Source organism: Hipposideros armiger, unplaced genomic scaffold (genome assembly GCF_001890085.2).
Source record: "Hipposideros armiger isolate ML-2016 unplaced genomic scaffold, ASM189008v1 scaffold_357, whole genome shotgun sequence".
In the NCBI taxonomy this organism is placed as follows: Eukaryota; Metazoa; Chordata; class Mammalia; order Chiroptera; family Hipposideridae; genus Hipposideros; species Hipposideros armiger.
In genome coordinates this window covers 983,776-1,000,349 of record NW_017731707.1, presented here as the reverse complement: position 1 = coordinate 1,000,349, position 16,574 = coordinate 983,776, and the positions used below count along the sequence as shown (strand labels likewise).

General features: G+C 38.4%; 1 protein-coding gene across 1 annotated transcript in view; it reads left to right on the top strand.

Moving 5' to 3' along the window:
* Positions 1-16,574, top strand: part of EIF4E (eukaryotic translation initiation factor 4E) — a 46,406-nt gene that overhangs the window by 13,442 nt on the left and 16,390 nt on the right. The window contains exon 2 of the mRNA XM_019661650.1: positions 14,414-14,520. Within this exon, the coding sequence (XP_019517195.1) occupies positions 14,414-14,520 (107 nt within the window). The remainder of the gene's footprint in view (positions 1-14,413; positions 14,521-16,574) is intronic.

Here is a 16,574-nt window from a genome sequence, read left to right as displayed (position 1 = left end):
TTAAAAGACTTTTTTTTTCTGCATATTTCCTCCAAGTTGCTTATTTTCTTTTCATTTTTGAACCCATATGGCAGCAATCCTAGTGACTTGGAGTAGGAAGAGGGGAAAGAGGTCTCTAGTTATATCCCAAACAGCTCTCACAGATTTCTCTTTAATTTACCCTCTTCTTTCCCGCCCAGTTCTAAAGGTGCTGCCAGCTCCCGAGACTTTTAAGGATCTGACTGTGTACATTGACCAGTTACTGCTTGTCTTCCCATCTACTTTCCAGCTCTTTTTCCCCCTGCTCTCCCCATAGTTGTTGGCTTTAAAAAAAAAACAAACTCTTTATTATAGCTTTAGTGGAATTTTGAGAGGGAACAAAATTGGAATTATTTATTCCAACATTTGAGTGCTTGTCATGTGCCAGGCGCTCTTAAGTGCTTAACCCAGCTCTCTCTGGACCTTACAGTAACTGAATTACTGAATAGAAAAGAAATAAAGAAGTAACACCCTGAAGTAACTTCAGGGTTAAGTTTTAAAAGTAACTTATTGATGCATTCTGATTATAGAATACAGTGTTACAGTTTTTCTAGGCAAAAAGTACCAGGAATAAGAAACCTACCAAACAATTAACAGCATTCATGTACTCAAGTGCCAGTACCTTCAAGTACCCAGGAATTAATTTTATATATATATATATATATATATATATACATATATATATATATAAATATCAAGTAATTTGCAGAATTCATAAATAAAAGCTATACAGCTCCACTGAGGAATACAATGAATGACTTTAATAAATGAAGAATTATAATTTACTTTTGAAAAATTTAATATTGGAAAGACGTTAATTTTCCCCAAATACTTGAATTCAATACGAACATTTTGAATCAAAATGCCAAAATCTTTGCAGGTGGGGTGGGAACTACACTTTATGCTGGGGTCCACAAACTGGCCTTAGGGGCTACCTTTGTATAGCGTGGTAGCTAAAAATGGTTTTTATATTTCAAAAGATTGTAAAACGAAACAAAGAGTAAGTTATAGAAAGATCACAGGCCTAAAATAATTACTCTCTGGCTCTTTATAGAAAAAGTTTGCAAGCCCATGCTTTATAAAGTAATTGTGAAGTTTAATTGAAAGAGTAAACAAATGAGAATTGGCAGTAACTTCCTGAAAAGGAAGAGATAAAGGGTAGTGAGGAACTTGCTCTACAACAAGAAAAAAACATTACTGAACAAAGGGAACTTTTAAAAATGTGATATTGGTGCAAGTGGGGACTGACCAATCATTAGAACAGACTGAGCAGTCCAGAAGTATGAGGTGTGATCAAACTATATAGTGAATGTTTAAAAAAAAATTATTACAGTAAAAGACACATTGCCATTAATCCCCCTCAAAAGACTTCCTCCTCGCTTCGAACACACTTATCCCATCGTTCTTGCCACTTTCTGAAGAAGCTCTGGAAGTTTTCTTTCTTGAGTGTCTTTAGTTGCACTGTCGTGGCTGCCTCAGTGTCCCGAATCGATTCAAAATGTTTACCTTTCATGGTCATTTTGACTTTGGAGAGGAGCCAGAAGTCACATGGTGCCAGATCCAGTGAATAAGGTGGATGAGGACACACCGTAATGTTTTATTTGACAGAAATTGCCATACCAGAAGCGATGTGTGACATGGAGCCTTTTTGTTGTGATCAAAAGATACGGTGAATGCTGCTGCCAAGTGCCATTCAACGGAAAGGCAGGGATCCTCAGTACACAAAGCGGCTTGTCTAACCTTAGTAACAGTGTACGACAGGTTTGAACTTGTTCAGTGCAGTTAGTCAGGTGTGACCTATGGGCTATGGTTGAGAGAAGGTGTATTTTAAAGCGTCCCATAAGTCATCCTCCATTATGACAACGTACCATGTCATACATCGCTTCTGGTATGGCAGTTTTTGTCAAATAAAAACATTATGCACCGTGAGCTACCATCCAGAAGCCAGCGAATGATCTGCCTCTCCTGGGAAGAGCGCAATGATGGTGCCAACTTGGGCCAGTGAAGCGACATCCTCCACAACTAGACTGAAGAACAAAACAACAGCAACTTGTCTGTTTCCCTTCCCCCAATTCCCCAGCGCTGTTCCCATCCCCCAATTCCCCAATTAAAAAATCTTAAAAAAAAGAAACCAACAAACAAAAACATTATGGTGTGTTCTCATCCACTTTATTTAAGGGATCTGGCACCATGTGACTCCTGGCTCTTCCCCTAAGTTAAAATGATTCAGGACGTCGAGGCAGCCATGACAGTGCAACTAAAGACACTCACAAAAGAGGACTTTCAGAACAGTTTCTGAAAAATGGCAAGGATGATGGGATAAGTGTTTGAAGCGACGGGGAGTATTTTGAGGGAGATTATGGTAATGTATTTTTACTGTAATAAATTTTTTTTAACTTTATTGGGAAACTGTGTTTTTTCCAAGACCCATCAGTTCCAAGTCAGGTCGTTGTTTTCAATCTAGTTGTGGAGGGCACAGCTCAGCTCCAAGTCCAGTCGCTGTTTTCACTCTAGTTGCAGGTTGCACAGCCCACCATCCCATGTGGGGGTTGAACCAGTAACCTTGTTGTTTTGTTGGTAAGAGCATGTGCTCTAACGAGTTGAGCCATCTGGCTGCCCACTGACAGCTCAGCTCAAGTCGTCTTCAATGTAGTTGCGGAGGGCGCAGCTCACTGGCGCATGTGGGAATCGAACCGGCAACCCTGTTGCTCAGAGCTCGCGCTCTAACCAATTGAGCCACCTGTCCGCCCCAGTAATAAATTAATTTAAACACCCACCATATTGTTTGATCACACCGTGTAGACTTAAGTATGTATTTGGGAGTCAGTATAATTTTGTTGTAACAAATTTGAAACATTTGAATTGGTATGAGGAAAATAAAAATCAGTTATTTCAACTAGGTGTTCTAATATATTGATTTACTTTGTGCATTTTTTTTTTAAGATTTTTTATTGGGGAATTGGGGGGATGGGAACAGCACTGGGGAATTGGGGAAGGGGAACAGACAAGTTGCTGTCGTTTTGGTCTTCAGTCTAGGTGTGGAGGACGTTGCTTCACTGGCCCAAGTTGGCGCCATCATTGCGCTCTACCTGGGCGAGGCAGATCAGTCGCCGGCTTCTGGATGGCTGCTCACTGTGGCTGCTGGCCGCTCACGCTGGCTGCTGGCTACACACAGTAGCCCATGGCAACCCACTGCCACAGGGGCTGCAGCCTACGCCATCGCCAGCGACTCAAGGCAGCCCAGCTCCAGGTTGAGCTGTTGTTCAGCATCTTAGCTGTGGAAGGCAGTGTCACTGGCCCTCATATGTGGGATCCGAACCGGGACCCTCTGGTGTCCCAAGCCAGTTCTTAACCATCGCGCCACTCGGCCAGCCCTGTTTGTGCATTCTTTTTTCTCTATATATCCCTCTCTGTGCCTTTTTTCTTTTCCTTTTAAATAGACCTTATTTTTAAAAGCAGTTTTAGGTTCCTACAAAATTGAGTGGAAGATGCAGAGGGTTTCAGGACACTTCATGCCTCCCATATGCATAGCTTCCCCATTGTCAGTATCCCACACTGGAGGGGGTGCATTTGTTACATTGGATGAACCTACATTGACACTTCATTACCACCCCAAGTCCATTGTTTACATTAGGATTTACTCTTGTATATTCTGTGGGTTTGGACAATGTATAACGGCATATATTTACCATTGTAGTATCATACACAGAGTAGTTTCACAGCCTGAAAAATCCTCCGTTCTCTGCCTGTTCACCCCTCCTTCCCTCCTAACCTCTGGCAACCACTCACCTCTTTACTGTCACCATAGTTTTGTCATTTCCAGGATGTCATACAGTTGGGATCATAGTATGTAGCCTTTTCATTCTCCATGTCTTTTCACAGCTTGCTAGTTCATTTCTTTTTACTGCGGAATAATATTCCATTGGCTGGACTACAGGTTTATTTAGGACTTCTTAAATTAAAAATAAAGGACCTCTTCTTCCCCCCCCCCCAAAAAAAAACAAGTAAAGTGCTCACTCATTGTTTATAATTTATGTAATGTACTTTTCCTCACATTTACATTAGCATTTTAAAATAACTTTCCAAACATCACATTTAGTGCCATCATGAACACCATGATTTATCTGTTACCTTTTGGTTGTATCTTTTGATATAGATATTGTCTCTACTTTTATTTTTACTAATGTACAATATATAAAACAGTGTCCTGACAGTTTCTTTGAAGAAATCTCTTAGAAGTGTAATTACTGGGCTAAAGAATATATATCTTTTAATATTTGGACTCTTGATCATTACTTAAGTTCAGTAAGTGAAAGGATATAATCTAAACCTGGGGGACATTGGCAACAGACTATATCCTGGTTTTCTAACTTTTTAAAGAAATACAGGTTGATTTCATTTGAAAGGTGATTTAAATACTTGGCGTATAAAAGGACAAATCAATTTTTCTTATTAAAACTGTAGTTTACATCAAAATTTTAACCTTTAACTTTGAACATTATAGGACTTTTAGAAAACAAGCAAAGAATTTAGAACGAATTTAACTGCTTATTTGACATGTAAAGATTTGTTTTTTAAAACTAACATTAATATCATTACATTTTACTTACGCTTTTCAGAGTTTTTGGAAAGAATAAACTTAGAAGCAGTAGTTAAATTCATTAAAATGTTTGCCTTTGAAATTGTAATTATAAAGCTTTAAATAATAACTGAAATAGAAATTACCACATTACCGGAAACAATATAATTTTGTGCACTGTAAATGCTTGTCCGAACATCATTTTAGTGTTGATATATTTTGAAGTACTTTTTACTTTTGTATAATGTTCAACTTATATAAGCCTTTCCATAGTTATTTTTAAATGTGAGTCTTCTGGTAGCCTTTGGTTTAAGTAACATTGACATTTAAGTGTTTTTTACTAGCCTTGTTATTCTAGATCACATGTTTATTTCTTATGTCTCTATTATCACAGTTTTCTTTCCGGATTTGTAATTTTGTCCTAAGCTACATAAGATGTGCAGAGTAAGTTGGTTGACAGATACTAGTGCTATCTTAAGAATTAGTTTATTTTAAATGTAACAAGATGCCTTGCCTACAAGTCTTGCTAGTAGTTAAGAGTTAAGGATATGTGCATCCAAGTTTTAAAATTCTATACTAGAAGATCAGAAGTTCAAGTGTGGCCTGTAGGAAATTTTTTGATATTGGTAAACTGTAGTTAAGGATAGCTTGCTGCCTGTCCAGAAATGCCCATTTTTAGCTATCGTGCAACAAACTTAATCAGTTCTGTTCACATAAGAGTCTGGTGCTACTCATTAATTTTAGTTAGTTAATTAGAGTATTGTTATTTAAGTAGATCAAACAGCTATTAAAAAGTACTGCCTTTTGAATTGAAATTGATATGAGGGGTCTCATAGTCCTTTGCATGAAAAAATTCTCCATTTGAGCAGTGCATTAAACTTAAAGGCTTTGTATTTTGCTAAATCTCTGTATGTTGTTTTTCTGCTTCAACTTTTTAGTTTAGGTCACCATTTTAATTTTTGTTACTGACGAGGAAGAAGACATGCAAATCCACAGCTTCGCTTTCTTGATGAGTGATGTTAGACTAGCCCTCCGTTGGGTGCAACTGATCTCACAGATTCATTGCACACAGAGATGCCGCTATGAAATACGTCTTTACTAAGTTACAGACATATCTGGGGATAGGTTACAGTAGAGGGGGAAGATATGGAAGCGATGAGTCACGATACTTAAATTAACTGTTAGATATTTGAAAATTTGCGTGCAGTGAATCTGTGAGGTCAGATGTGCCAGACTGAGGGCTAGGTGGTATTCCTTTACTATAGACACATATTTGAAAACTAAAAACCAAAACAATTCATTTAATTATTTGCGGTAATTTTCAATGTTCACGCTAAATTTTTTATTCCTTACAAGACAGGTGGTGAGAATCGACTTGTTCTTATGTACTAGTTAATTCATTATACTAATTTACATATGGGAGGCTGCCGGGGAAATTCATCTTTTGCTGAAAGGACCTGGGAACTGAATGGAAACTAGAAGGAAGAGTAAAATATGAAGTCTGTTTATAATATCTTACTTGTATTAAATAATTATCTCCTCAGAATTGGTTATTTGTATCCATAAAAAAGAGGCTTTTATTTTACACTTACCTGTATTTCTGAAATATTTGACCACATAGGCATTTAGTATGCTCTCTTGTGTACTAATATAATATGAACTCACTATAATTAATCTTGGCATTCACTTGTTTTTCCTAGTGGGATTTTGTGTGTGTCTTGGGATAAGGGGAGGTGTAGCATTCACACCTTTTTTCCAGCTTATGTTGGCAGTGGCATGTACTTGTTAGGTACTGAAGGTGTTGAGCCTGAGGCTATGGTGCAAATATAGTACATACTGTAGGGTTAAGCTGCCTGGAAAGAGTACCTTGAAAACAATGTACAAGTATCCAAGTCTGGGTACTTTTGAGAGTGAAGAGGGTGCTAATAATAATAATGCTGAAGCAACAAACCAGTAAAACTAGGACATAAGGTATCCCTAGCTACAAACACTGACAGTCCTGGATTTGAATGTTAACATCCTAGGCTTATATTTAAAGAGTGGAGAGAATAGTAGATTCACAGTATTGTGAAGAGTGAGTGTATTGAGATAACATAATATATTGAAATAATGTATATAAAAATATGTAATACCTTGCTTGATAGTTAGTAAATGTTGCCTATTAAGTAAACACTCAGTTTGGAGAAGTGTGAGGGTTGGTGTTACCATTTTAAAAAATCATAAAGCCATCATCCTTGTCTTACTTTGCTTACCCTTATTATTTTATATCTTTATTTAATGTGTGTAGTGCCTTCAGTTTACAGAAATGTTGGGTTAGTGCCTTGTAGAGATAATTGCAGCCTTTTGCAGCATTTACATTTCAATTTAGACCACAAATGATCTTTCCAGTTCAGTTGAAACGAGTGAAGCAAGGAAGGAGGAATATAAAGAAGTGCTACTGGAGATGGATTACCAAAGGCATTGTTGTCCATTATTTGGTGCTGTGACTTTGAACTTGCCCCAAATTATGCAACTGGGAATGGCAGAGCTGGGATTCCAACCTGGGTAACATGGCTCCAGAGTATCTAAAACACTGCTTCTTATACTCTGTTAGAAAACTAGTTTGTTTTTAAGCAATTTCCAAACTAATGTGTTTGTAAAATGGTAAAAATATTGGGTTGTCGGAAAAGTAATGGCATATTTTTTCTGTTTTTATTGCAAAAATGCCTCATGACTTTTCCGACAATCCAATAGGATAAAGATAAAAAATGCGTACAAAGTATAAGCCTGAATTTGATGTTTGTTTCAACAGACATAAAAGTACTGTCAAATTGCTGGAAAGTTTTGTAAATGTTTACTTTCCATTTCTATACTTAGTCTGGCTGTAGACTATAAACTGCAGAATTCTGTGGACCACATTTAGAGTTACTGCTTCAAACCATTATTAGTGTCAGGAGAGCAATTGCTTTTTGCATACTTCAAATTAAGGCTTAGGTAATGTCCTAACCTGGGAAAAAAGTTCTGAAAGTTTTTAGGAGTACATCTTTGTTTAGTGAACACAAATTGGGTGTCCTGAAGGGAAGGCTCATTATTATTTCTAGAAGAGATAGTTTGTGTGTTTGGATTGAGAAATATTGAATATTCATAACCATGGGAAAGCACACCATGGTTTTGGAATTTAAGCTGTGTAAATTTGGCATAGTGCAAAGCAAGAATCTAAACTTTAGTCAGAGTAGAAAAAAACCCACTGGAATGATGCTAGGTTTGGGAAATACCTTGCTTTATAGTATTAGGATTGTCTCACACATTAATATTATGGCTGATAACATGTATTGATTTTTGCAATATGTACAAAGTTGAGATTCTTTACAACTAATTATTTAGACTTGTCCCATCCTTGCTCAGCTTTTTTTCTTTCTCTCAGCTTTCTATTGCTACAACAGCTACTGAATCCCGAGACCACTAAATTGTAATGTTGCACATTTTTTATTTGAATCTCATAAACTCAGCAAATCCAAAACCAGGTTTAATATTTTGTATTTAAACTAGTTGTTTTTTGTTTCCTTATTTGTCATCCAATGCTCACAAGAGGAAATGTATACTTCTAGCCCTACCTTGGAGGCCTTGCACAATCTCACCCCAGCCTACCATTCTAGCTCTGTCTGATTTCAGGCACCCTGTCTTTCAGTCTCACTGGTGCCTTACCATTTTGTAGATAAACACTGCACCATCTCATGGCTTTACATCCTCTATTCTACCCACTTGAAATGTGTTCTACAGTGTTTTTTCAAGTGCATTAAAAATGTATTTAATTACTTTGAGAGTAGCCATATCTGTTAAATTAGCATTTCCTGCTTTGTCTTGGTTTTTTTTTTTTTACCTAGAAATAGTGGTAAAACATGGATATTTCAGATGTAATTTCCAGTGATATTTGCTTATGGGGGAGACCACCAAGCTGAGAGGATAGAGGGATGTTGTGGGATTTGGCAGGAAGAATTTGGTTTTAAACTGAATGTAAATTTAAAACTTTTTTACTGTGTGCTCTAAGGAAGCAACTATAAAAATGACAAGTTTATAAAGTAATTATTTCTTTTTGACAGTCTTACATAATTGAAAAATACGTGTTTGAATCGGGTTTTTCTGGTGTGTTTTTTTTTTAAAGATTTTATTAGGGAATTAGGGGAGGGAAAAGCTTTGGGGAATTGGGGGAGGGGAACAGACAAGTTGCTGTTCTTTTATTCTTCAGTCTAGTTGTGGAGGACGTTGCTTCACTGGCCCATGTTGGTATTGTGATCATTGCTCTCTTCCTGGGTGAGGCAGATCGGTCTCTGACCATTGGACGGCCGCTCTCTGAGGCTCACAGCTGCACGCTGGCTGCTGGCCACTCCAGTAGCTCATGGCAGCCCACTGCAGCCTCACTGTAAACTACACCGTCGCCGACTACTCATGGCAGCCCAGCTCCAGGTCGAGCTGTTGTTCACCATCTGTAGAGGTTGCAGTGTCACTGGCCCATGTGGGATCTGAACCGGTGGCCCTGCTGCTCAGAGCTTGCGCTTCCAAGCCAACTCTTAACCAACGAGCCACTCGGCTGGCCCATGGTTATATTTTAAAAGGTTTGAAATACTGAAAAGATTATTGTCTGTGGTTAATAAGCTTTTTTTAAAAAAAGATTTTACTGGGGAATTGGGGAAAGGGAACAGTGTTGGGAAATTGGGGAAGAGGAACAGCCAAGTTGTTGTCCTTCAGTCTTAGTTGTGGAGAGTGCAGCTAGCTCAGCTCCAAGTTCAGTTGCCATCCAGCTGCCCATCGGCAGCTCGTGGCCGCTCACTTAAGGTGCCGTGTTCAATCTTAGTTGCAGGAGGGCGTAGCCCACCATCCCATGCGGGAGTTGAACCAGCAACCTTGTTGTTAGGAGAACTGTGCTTTCACCAGCTGAGCCATCCTGGCAGCTCAGCGGCGGCTCAGCTCAGATGCAGCTCACTGGCCCATATTGGAATTGAACCCGTAACCCTGTTGCTCAGAGCTTGCGCTCTTAACCAACTGAGCCACTCGGCCGGCCCAATAAGCATTTTTTTGAGCGTTTTAGAACATTGTCTTAAAATGTAAGATGTTTATTTAAAATATTAAAAGTAAAGACAAAGATTTTAAGTCAGTATGCTTATCGATTTATACATCCACATATATTTACTTAAAGATGAGCAGCTATGTTTATTTTAGTTACAGGAAAAACTCAAAATTACATATTATTAAAACATCAATTAAAGTAGGACTTTAAATTCAAAAGTAAACTTTTTTAATTCTAAGAACCGAATATGTTTTCCCCCCTGAGATTATTGTCTACTTTTAGTTCCTGTGTGTCCAGAGACCTTTGATACCATCTAAGTTTTCGATCATTCTTCCAATGGTGAAAAATTGAATAACAAAGATGGGAAAATACTAAATGAGTTAGAGGGTAACATTTTGGACCCCATGCAACTTGTAAATATACTCTAATTCGTTTTTTTAATATACTGCTGAGGTAATGGGATTAAATAAATGTTGTGAAATTTTGGCTTGTAATGAGGATTTTGAACTTATGAATAAATTTTTTCTTTTTTCCTTTTTTTTTTTAAAGAAGAAAATTTACAGTACTTAACTTTGGGAGGAAGAGTATGTTTTACTCACACACCCAACCTCACAAAATCATATATGCCCAACCCTTTGGTAGGATCACCATTATTAAACTCCAGAAGACATCATCGTTGATTTCTCCTTTAAACTGTTAATAGCCTTTTATCTGTATACCCATAGACTTACCTTACCCAGTGTTTTTCATTCTTTTTTGTACTTCTATGCTCCCATCTGGGATTTTTCCCCCCTAGCCTAAAGATTTTCCTTTGGTTTTCCTCTTTCTTTGGACCTCCTGGTATGTGGGGGTGTGTGCGTGTGGGGGGTGTTGGGGGGGTTGTATCTGTGTGAATCTTTTTATTTCTTCATTTCTGAAGGATGTTTTTTCCTAAGCACCAAATTCTAGGTTGACGGTTTTTTTCTTTTAGCACTAAGATGTCATTTTGTTGTCTTATGATATTCATAGTTTCTGTTGAGAAGTTAGCTGTTATTCTTACTGTTTATGTGAAAGTAATGTGTATGTGTTCCATTTTTCCTTCCTGATTGCTTTTAATATTATCTCTTTATCTATAGTTTTCAGTAGTTTTGAGTCTGATGTGCCCAGGTGTCGCTCTGTTTGTATTGGGTTGTCAGAAAAGTCATGACGTATTTTTTTTGTTTTTCGTTGCAAAAATGTGTCATGACTTTTCCGACAACCCAATATTTATACTGTTGTACTTGGAGGTCCCTGAGCTCTTTAAACCTGATGAGATTTGGCAAATTTTGGTTATTATTTCTTTCTGTATTGCTTCTGTCCTAGTCTCTCTCCTCTTCCTGTCCTTGAATTTTATAACCGTCTTCCACCTGTTTCTTACTATCTGTTTTCCCCCTTCTGTGTTTGTTTTAATATTTTTTATTGGCTTGTCTTTGTGTTCACCAATCCAACAGTCTGTTGAGTTCAGTCTGTTGTTACTCATTCAGTGAGCTCTTAATTTCGCACATTATAGTTGGAAGTTCCATAATGTCTATTTGATTCTTTTTTTAATAGATTTCAAGTCCCTGTTCAGATGCTTTCATTTTTGTTTTCATCCCTTTCCCCTGTCTTTTTTTCTGTTTTACCATAGTAATCATAGTTAGTAAGTCTTTGCCTGTTCTATTATCTGGATCATGTCTGAGTATCTTTCAATGTACAATTTAATCTCTTGATCATTAGTTACATTAAACACATTTTTTGCACATCCAGGAATGTTTGTTTGCTGAGTATTGCAGATAATAATATTCATAGAGGCTCAGGATTATTTTAATCATCCTCTGAAGAGTGTAGAGTTTGGTTGTTTTTATTTATTTTATTTTTTTTATTGGGGAATTGGGGGATGGGAACAGTGCTGGGGAATTGGGGGAAGGGGAACAGACAAGTTGCTGTCGTTTTTTTGTTCTTCAGTCTAGTTGTGGAGGACGTTGCTTCACTGGCCCAAGTTGGCACCATCATTGCGCTCTTCCCAGGCGAGGCAGATCAGTCGCCGGCTTCTGGACGGCCACTCACTGCGGCTGCTGGCCACTCACGCTGGCTGCTGGCTGCTGGCTGCTGGCTACACACGGTAGCCCATGGCAACCCACTGCATCAGGGGCTGCAGCCTACGCCGTTGCCAGTGACTCACAGCAGCCCAGCTCCAGGTTGAGCTCTTGTTCAGCATCTTAGCTGAAGAGGGCAGTGTCACTGGCCCTCATATGTGGAATTCGAACCGGGGCCCTCTGGCGTCCCAAGCCAGCTCTTAACCACCGCGCCACTCGGCTGGCCCGAGTTTGGTTCTTGAAGGCATTTATAGGCAGATTACCTTGATATCCGATTAGGATTGACTTTAGGATTTGTTAGGCAGATGTATTTCATCTGATTCCTTGGGCATGAAATTCCTAGAATTTCATTTGAAAATTGGAGATTTCTACCCACCCACTCTGGCTGGGTCTGAACTCAGTCTTCCTAGTAGTACTCACCCTCTGCAGTCTTGACTCAGCTGTTCTCAGCTAGGCACTCCCAGAGTTGCACCCTGAACGTCCCATTTTAGGAATCAGCCAAGGATCTATGTGGGATTTTTTTACGTAGATTTTTGAAGCTCACTCCACTGCAGCTCACTTTTACACTGTCCCCCAAAGCCCACCTACCTTGTCAAGCCCTAACCGTCCCCTGTTTTCTCTCTTTATTGGGACTGTCTCTGGAGACCATCATTAATTTAAGCTAGTGGGGTAAGGAATGACATTTGGCAATTATCATCTGAAGGCTTAAATTGGGTGTGATGAGGAAATACTGGTAAAAATGATGGGTGATTTTAAGGTATTGACTACTCTATGTAAATTTTAGGGCTTTAACTACTCTGTGTAAACACTTAAATTTATTCAGTTAAGTAATCAAGCCAATAAGTTTCTATTGGGTGTAGCACTGAGATCATCGTCATTACAACAGAGCAAAATCAAGACATACCCCTGTTATGAGTGACTTTATAAGCTAGTAGAAGTAGTTCCTGGACGTGTCATTTTGGTAAGAAAAATGTATTTTGTAAAATAAGTACTTAAAATAGTAATGCCTTGGTTTGCGAGCACAATTCATTCCGGAAACAAACTACTCGTATTGCAAGACATCTCTCGTTTACCAAGTTAAAATGTATTCGAAATGTTTGCTCGTCTTCCAGAGCACTCACAAACCAAGTTACTTGCAATTCAAGGTTTTACTGTACTACTTATTTGCTCTGAGATTTTTATTTTTATTTTTTTTTAAATTGGGGAATTGGGGGAAGGGGAACAGACAAGTTGCTGTCGTTTTGTTCTTCAGTCTAGTTGTGGAGGACGTTGCTTCACTGGCCCAAGTTGGCACCATCATTGCGCTCTTCCCGGGTGAGGCATATCAGTCTCCGGCTTCTGGATGGCCGCTCACTGTGGCTGCTGGCCGCTCTCACTGGCTGCTGGCTACACACACACACAGTAGCCCATGGCAACCCACTGCCACAGGGGCTGCAGCCTACGCCGTCGCCCCACAGCAGCCCAGCTCCAAGTCGAGCTGTTGTTCAGCATCTTAGCTGTAGAGGGCAGTGTCACTGGCCCTCATATGTGGGATCCGAACCAGGGCCCTCTGGCATCCCAAACCAGTTCTTAACCATCGCGCCACTCAGCTGGCTGTGCTCTACGATCTTTTATCTCTTACATTTCTGATCACACAGTCTTGTTAATGTAAACATAATATCTATTGATTTCCTGGTTCAATTTAAATCTGAGACCTAAACTCTTGTTGCAGTATCACCACCGCCCTCCTTCTCCCCCCCGCCTCCTCCCCCTGCCCTTGTATCAGCTTTTTAAAATTTTTTAATTTTTATTTATTTATTTTTTTAGCTGTAGAGGGCAGTGTCACTGGCCCTCATATGTGGGATCCCAACCGGGGTCCTCTGCCGGCCCTCAGCTTTTAGTTCAGCTTCTGGTGACTTTCCTTGGCTCTCTGTTGTTGACACCAATTTATAATAGGGTGGAGCAATGTGGAGAACGTCTATTATACCCAGGCTGCTTTCTTTTCTGTCATTGAATGATAATATTATATCTAACCTGGAAGATTTAAGTTCAAGCCAGTGTCCAGCTTTTTTGCATAGGGCCAATTGGAAATGACAGAAGTTGCTGAACTTTTAGGTTTCCATATGTCATAACAGTATGGCATGAAGGCAAGGACCTTAATGTGCAAAATTGGCTTGAACACGTTATAAAATGTTTTTTCTTATTGTAATATAGTTTTTTTTAATACATGTAAGAGTTTATTTGAGCCAAACTGATGATATATGCTGGAAAGCAAGATCTCAAATGCTCCTGTAATGTACTTATTATACTCTTCAAACTTGAGCTGTATTCTTCCCCCATCCTTGCTTTCATATACAGTACTTTAATATAATGGTATGTTAAGAAAGATAGCTGATTTTCCCAGCTTTGTTGTATGGTCTCTTAACAATCTTTCTGCTATTTAAATGTGTAAATGGAAGATAACTATATATAGTATTGTTATTATGTTTTTAAATTTGGGAAGCCCTTTGCTGTTAATGAAGGTGTGCTAAAATGGAGTGTCTGGAGCTTTTAGAGGTTGGTATGTTGTCTGTTGTATGAAATGCTTCTGATAATTTCTTCTTTTTAAAAAGATTGGCACTATTGGTTTAAGTTTACTTAGAATATTGCTGTCATAAATGTGTTAAGAAATTTTAAATAATGTTTATTATTTCCCACTAGGAAACCACCCCTACTCCTAATCCCCCGCCTACAGAAGAAGAGAAAACAGAATCTAATCAGGAGGTTGCTAACCCAGAACACTATATTAAACATCCTTTACAAAACAGGTAAGCTTTCTGCAAACCGTTTTTTTTTTTAAGCTGAGCCATCCTGCTACCTGTTGGCAGCTCAGCAGCTGCTCAGCTCGGGCTGGCAATCGAACCGCTATTGCTCGGAGCTCAAACTCTTGAGCGAGCTCTTAACCAACTGAGCCACTTGGCCGGCCCAGGTAAGCTTTCTGACGCATAGGTTTCCTGACTCACATAGCAAGGTAAATGGTGAATAGGACAGTTTTGGAGGGAAGGGTTAGGTGAGAGTAATTTTAGATATGTCAGGTTGAGGATTCCATTTTCACTTCGATGACTAGCAAGTGTTTTGATGTGTGAGTGTTGAACTCAAAAAAGATAACCAGTTGAGATCACTGGTTTGAAATTCATCAGTAACTGGTGATGGTAATTGATATCATAGTAATAAATGAGTTCTTTTAAGAAGTGAACTTGACTCAGAACAGAGGTTTGGGATATCAACATATGGATTTTTTTTTTTGAGGGAGAATGCCCATGAAGGGCATTATGCCCATAGACATATGACCTACATAAATTATATGTGTCATAGAAGATCAAATATCCATGTGATTGAATGATAAAAAATAGTCTCAAAATGACCATTGGATTGAATGATTAAAAAAAGTCCTTGCTAACGTAGGAGAAAGTTTAGTAGAGTGTATATGATGGAAAAAGATAGGAGTAGCTTCAAGGGTAAATAGAAAGTATACAAAAATTTATAGAGCAAGAATAGGCAACTTGAAGTTGGACTATAAATGAGAAAAGAGAGAAGTAGGAGATATGGAGCCTGGAGGTTTCCCCAGTTCCACCCTCTCCTTTCCCAGTATGTTTATGTTTTTACTTAATTGCCTTTCTGGTTTATATAATGAAAATTATCATGAATTCGCTGAGAGTTGATGGTGGGAAGAAAATGGCAACACATAAACATTGTAAGAATCTGGAGGAAAGTAAATTGGAATTGACTTCTGAAGATGTTTAAGTATTTCAATTGCTTTCATTCCCCACCCCCAGCTTTTATTCTGTTTACTTTAAAGATTCCATAAGCCTCTCTACAGTTTAGTTTTCTTTATCTAGAAAGTATATTTTCCCTTTATGACCTGAATACTTTTTATCCGTCCTTCATTATTATAGACCTACTGAAATGATAGTCCATACATCTTTTATGTCATTGTTTTCATAGGCGATCTGTGGTTTAGCATATCCTTTAATAAGGAAAATATCAATTCTTTAGCCAATGGGATTGTCAACTAGTGAGTGAGAGATCAAAGGTCAAATACTCCATAAAGGGTAAAATTCTTTCTCAGGAAAACCTCAATACCAAAGGTATTAAGTGGAACAGTTGATTAGTGGGAATTTTCATATAGTTCAACCTAACCAGCAACACCAAAATCCTTAATATTTTTTCATCTTTTCAGTGGTACCTTTAAAGAGCTCTTTGTATGCCTTCTAGCTGTATGTGAATACAGTTCTTAGTGTTGCTGTTATCATGTGAAGACGTAATAAAGGCAGATAGATACTCCTCACAGCTTGAGTGAAATCTTGAGATTTCCAAAAAGTGTCCTCATCAGAAAACAAACTGATTAAATCTTTACTAAAATGAAGTCTGAGGATTTCAATTTCTCTATAACTTCTCTATTCTACTTTTTAAAAAAGATTTTTGTTAAAAAATATAGCTAACATACAACATTATATCAATTTCAGGTATATACTGTAGTTATTCAACATTCATGTACCTAAAGAAGTGATCGCCATGGTCAGTCCAGCAACCACCTGACACTGTACTATGATATCACAATATTACTGACTATATTCCCTATGCTGTACATTACATCCCCATGACTTATTTGTTTTATACCTGGAAAATTGGATCTCTTATTACCCTTCACCTTCTCCCATTTTTAATTTTTCTTTTTTTAAAAGATTTTTATTGGGGAATTGGGGGGATGGGAACAGTACTGGGGAATTGGGGGGAGGGGAACAGACAAGTTGCTGTCATTTTGTTCTTCAGTCTAGTTGTGGAGGACGTTGCTTCACTGGCCCAAGTTGGCACCATCATT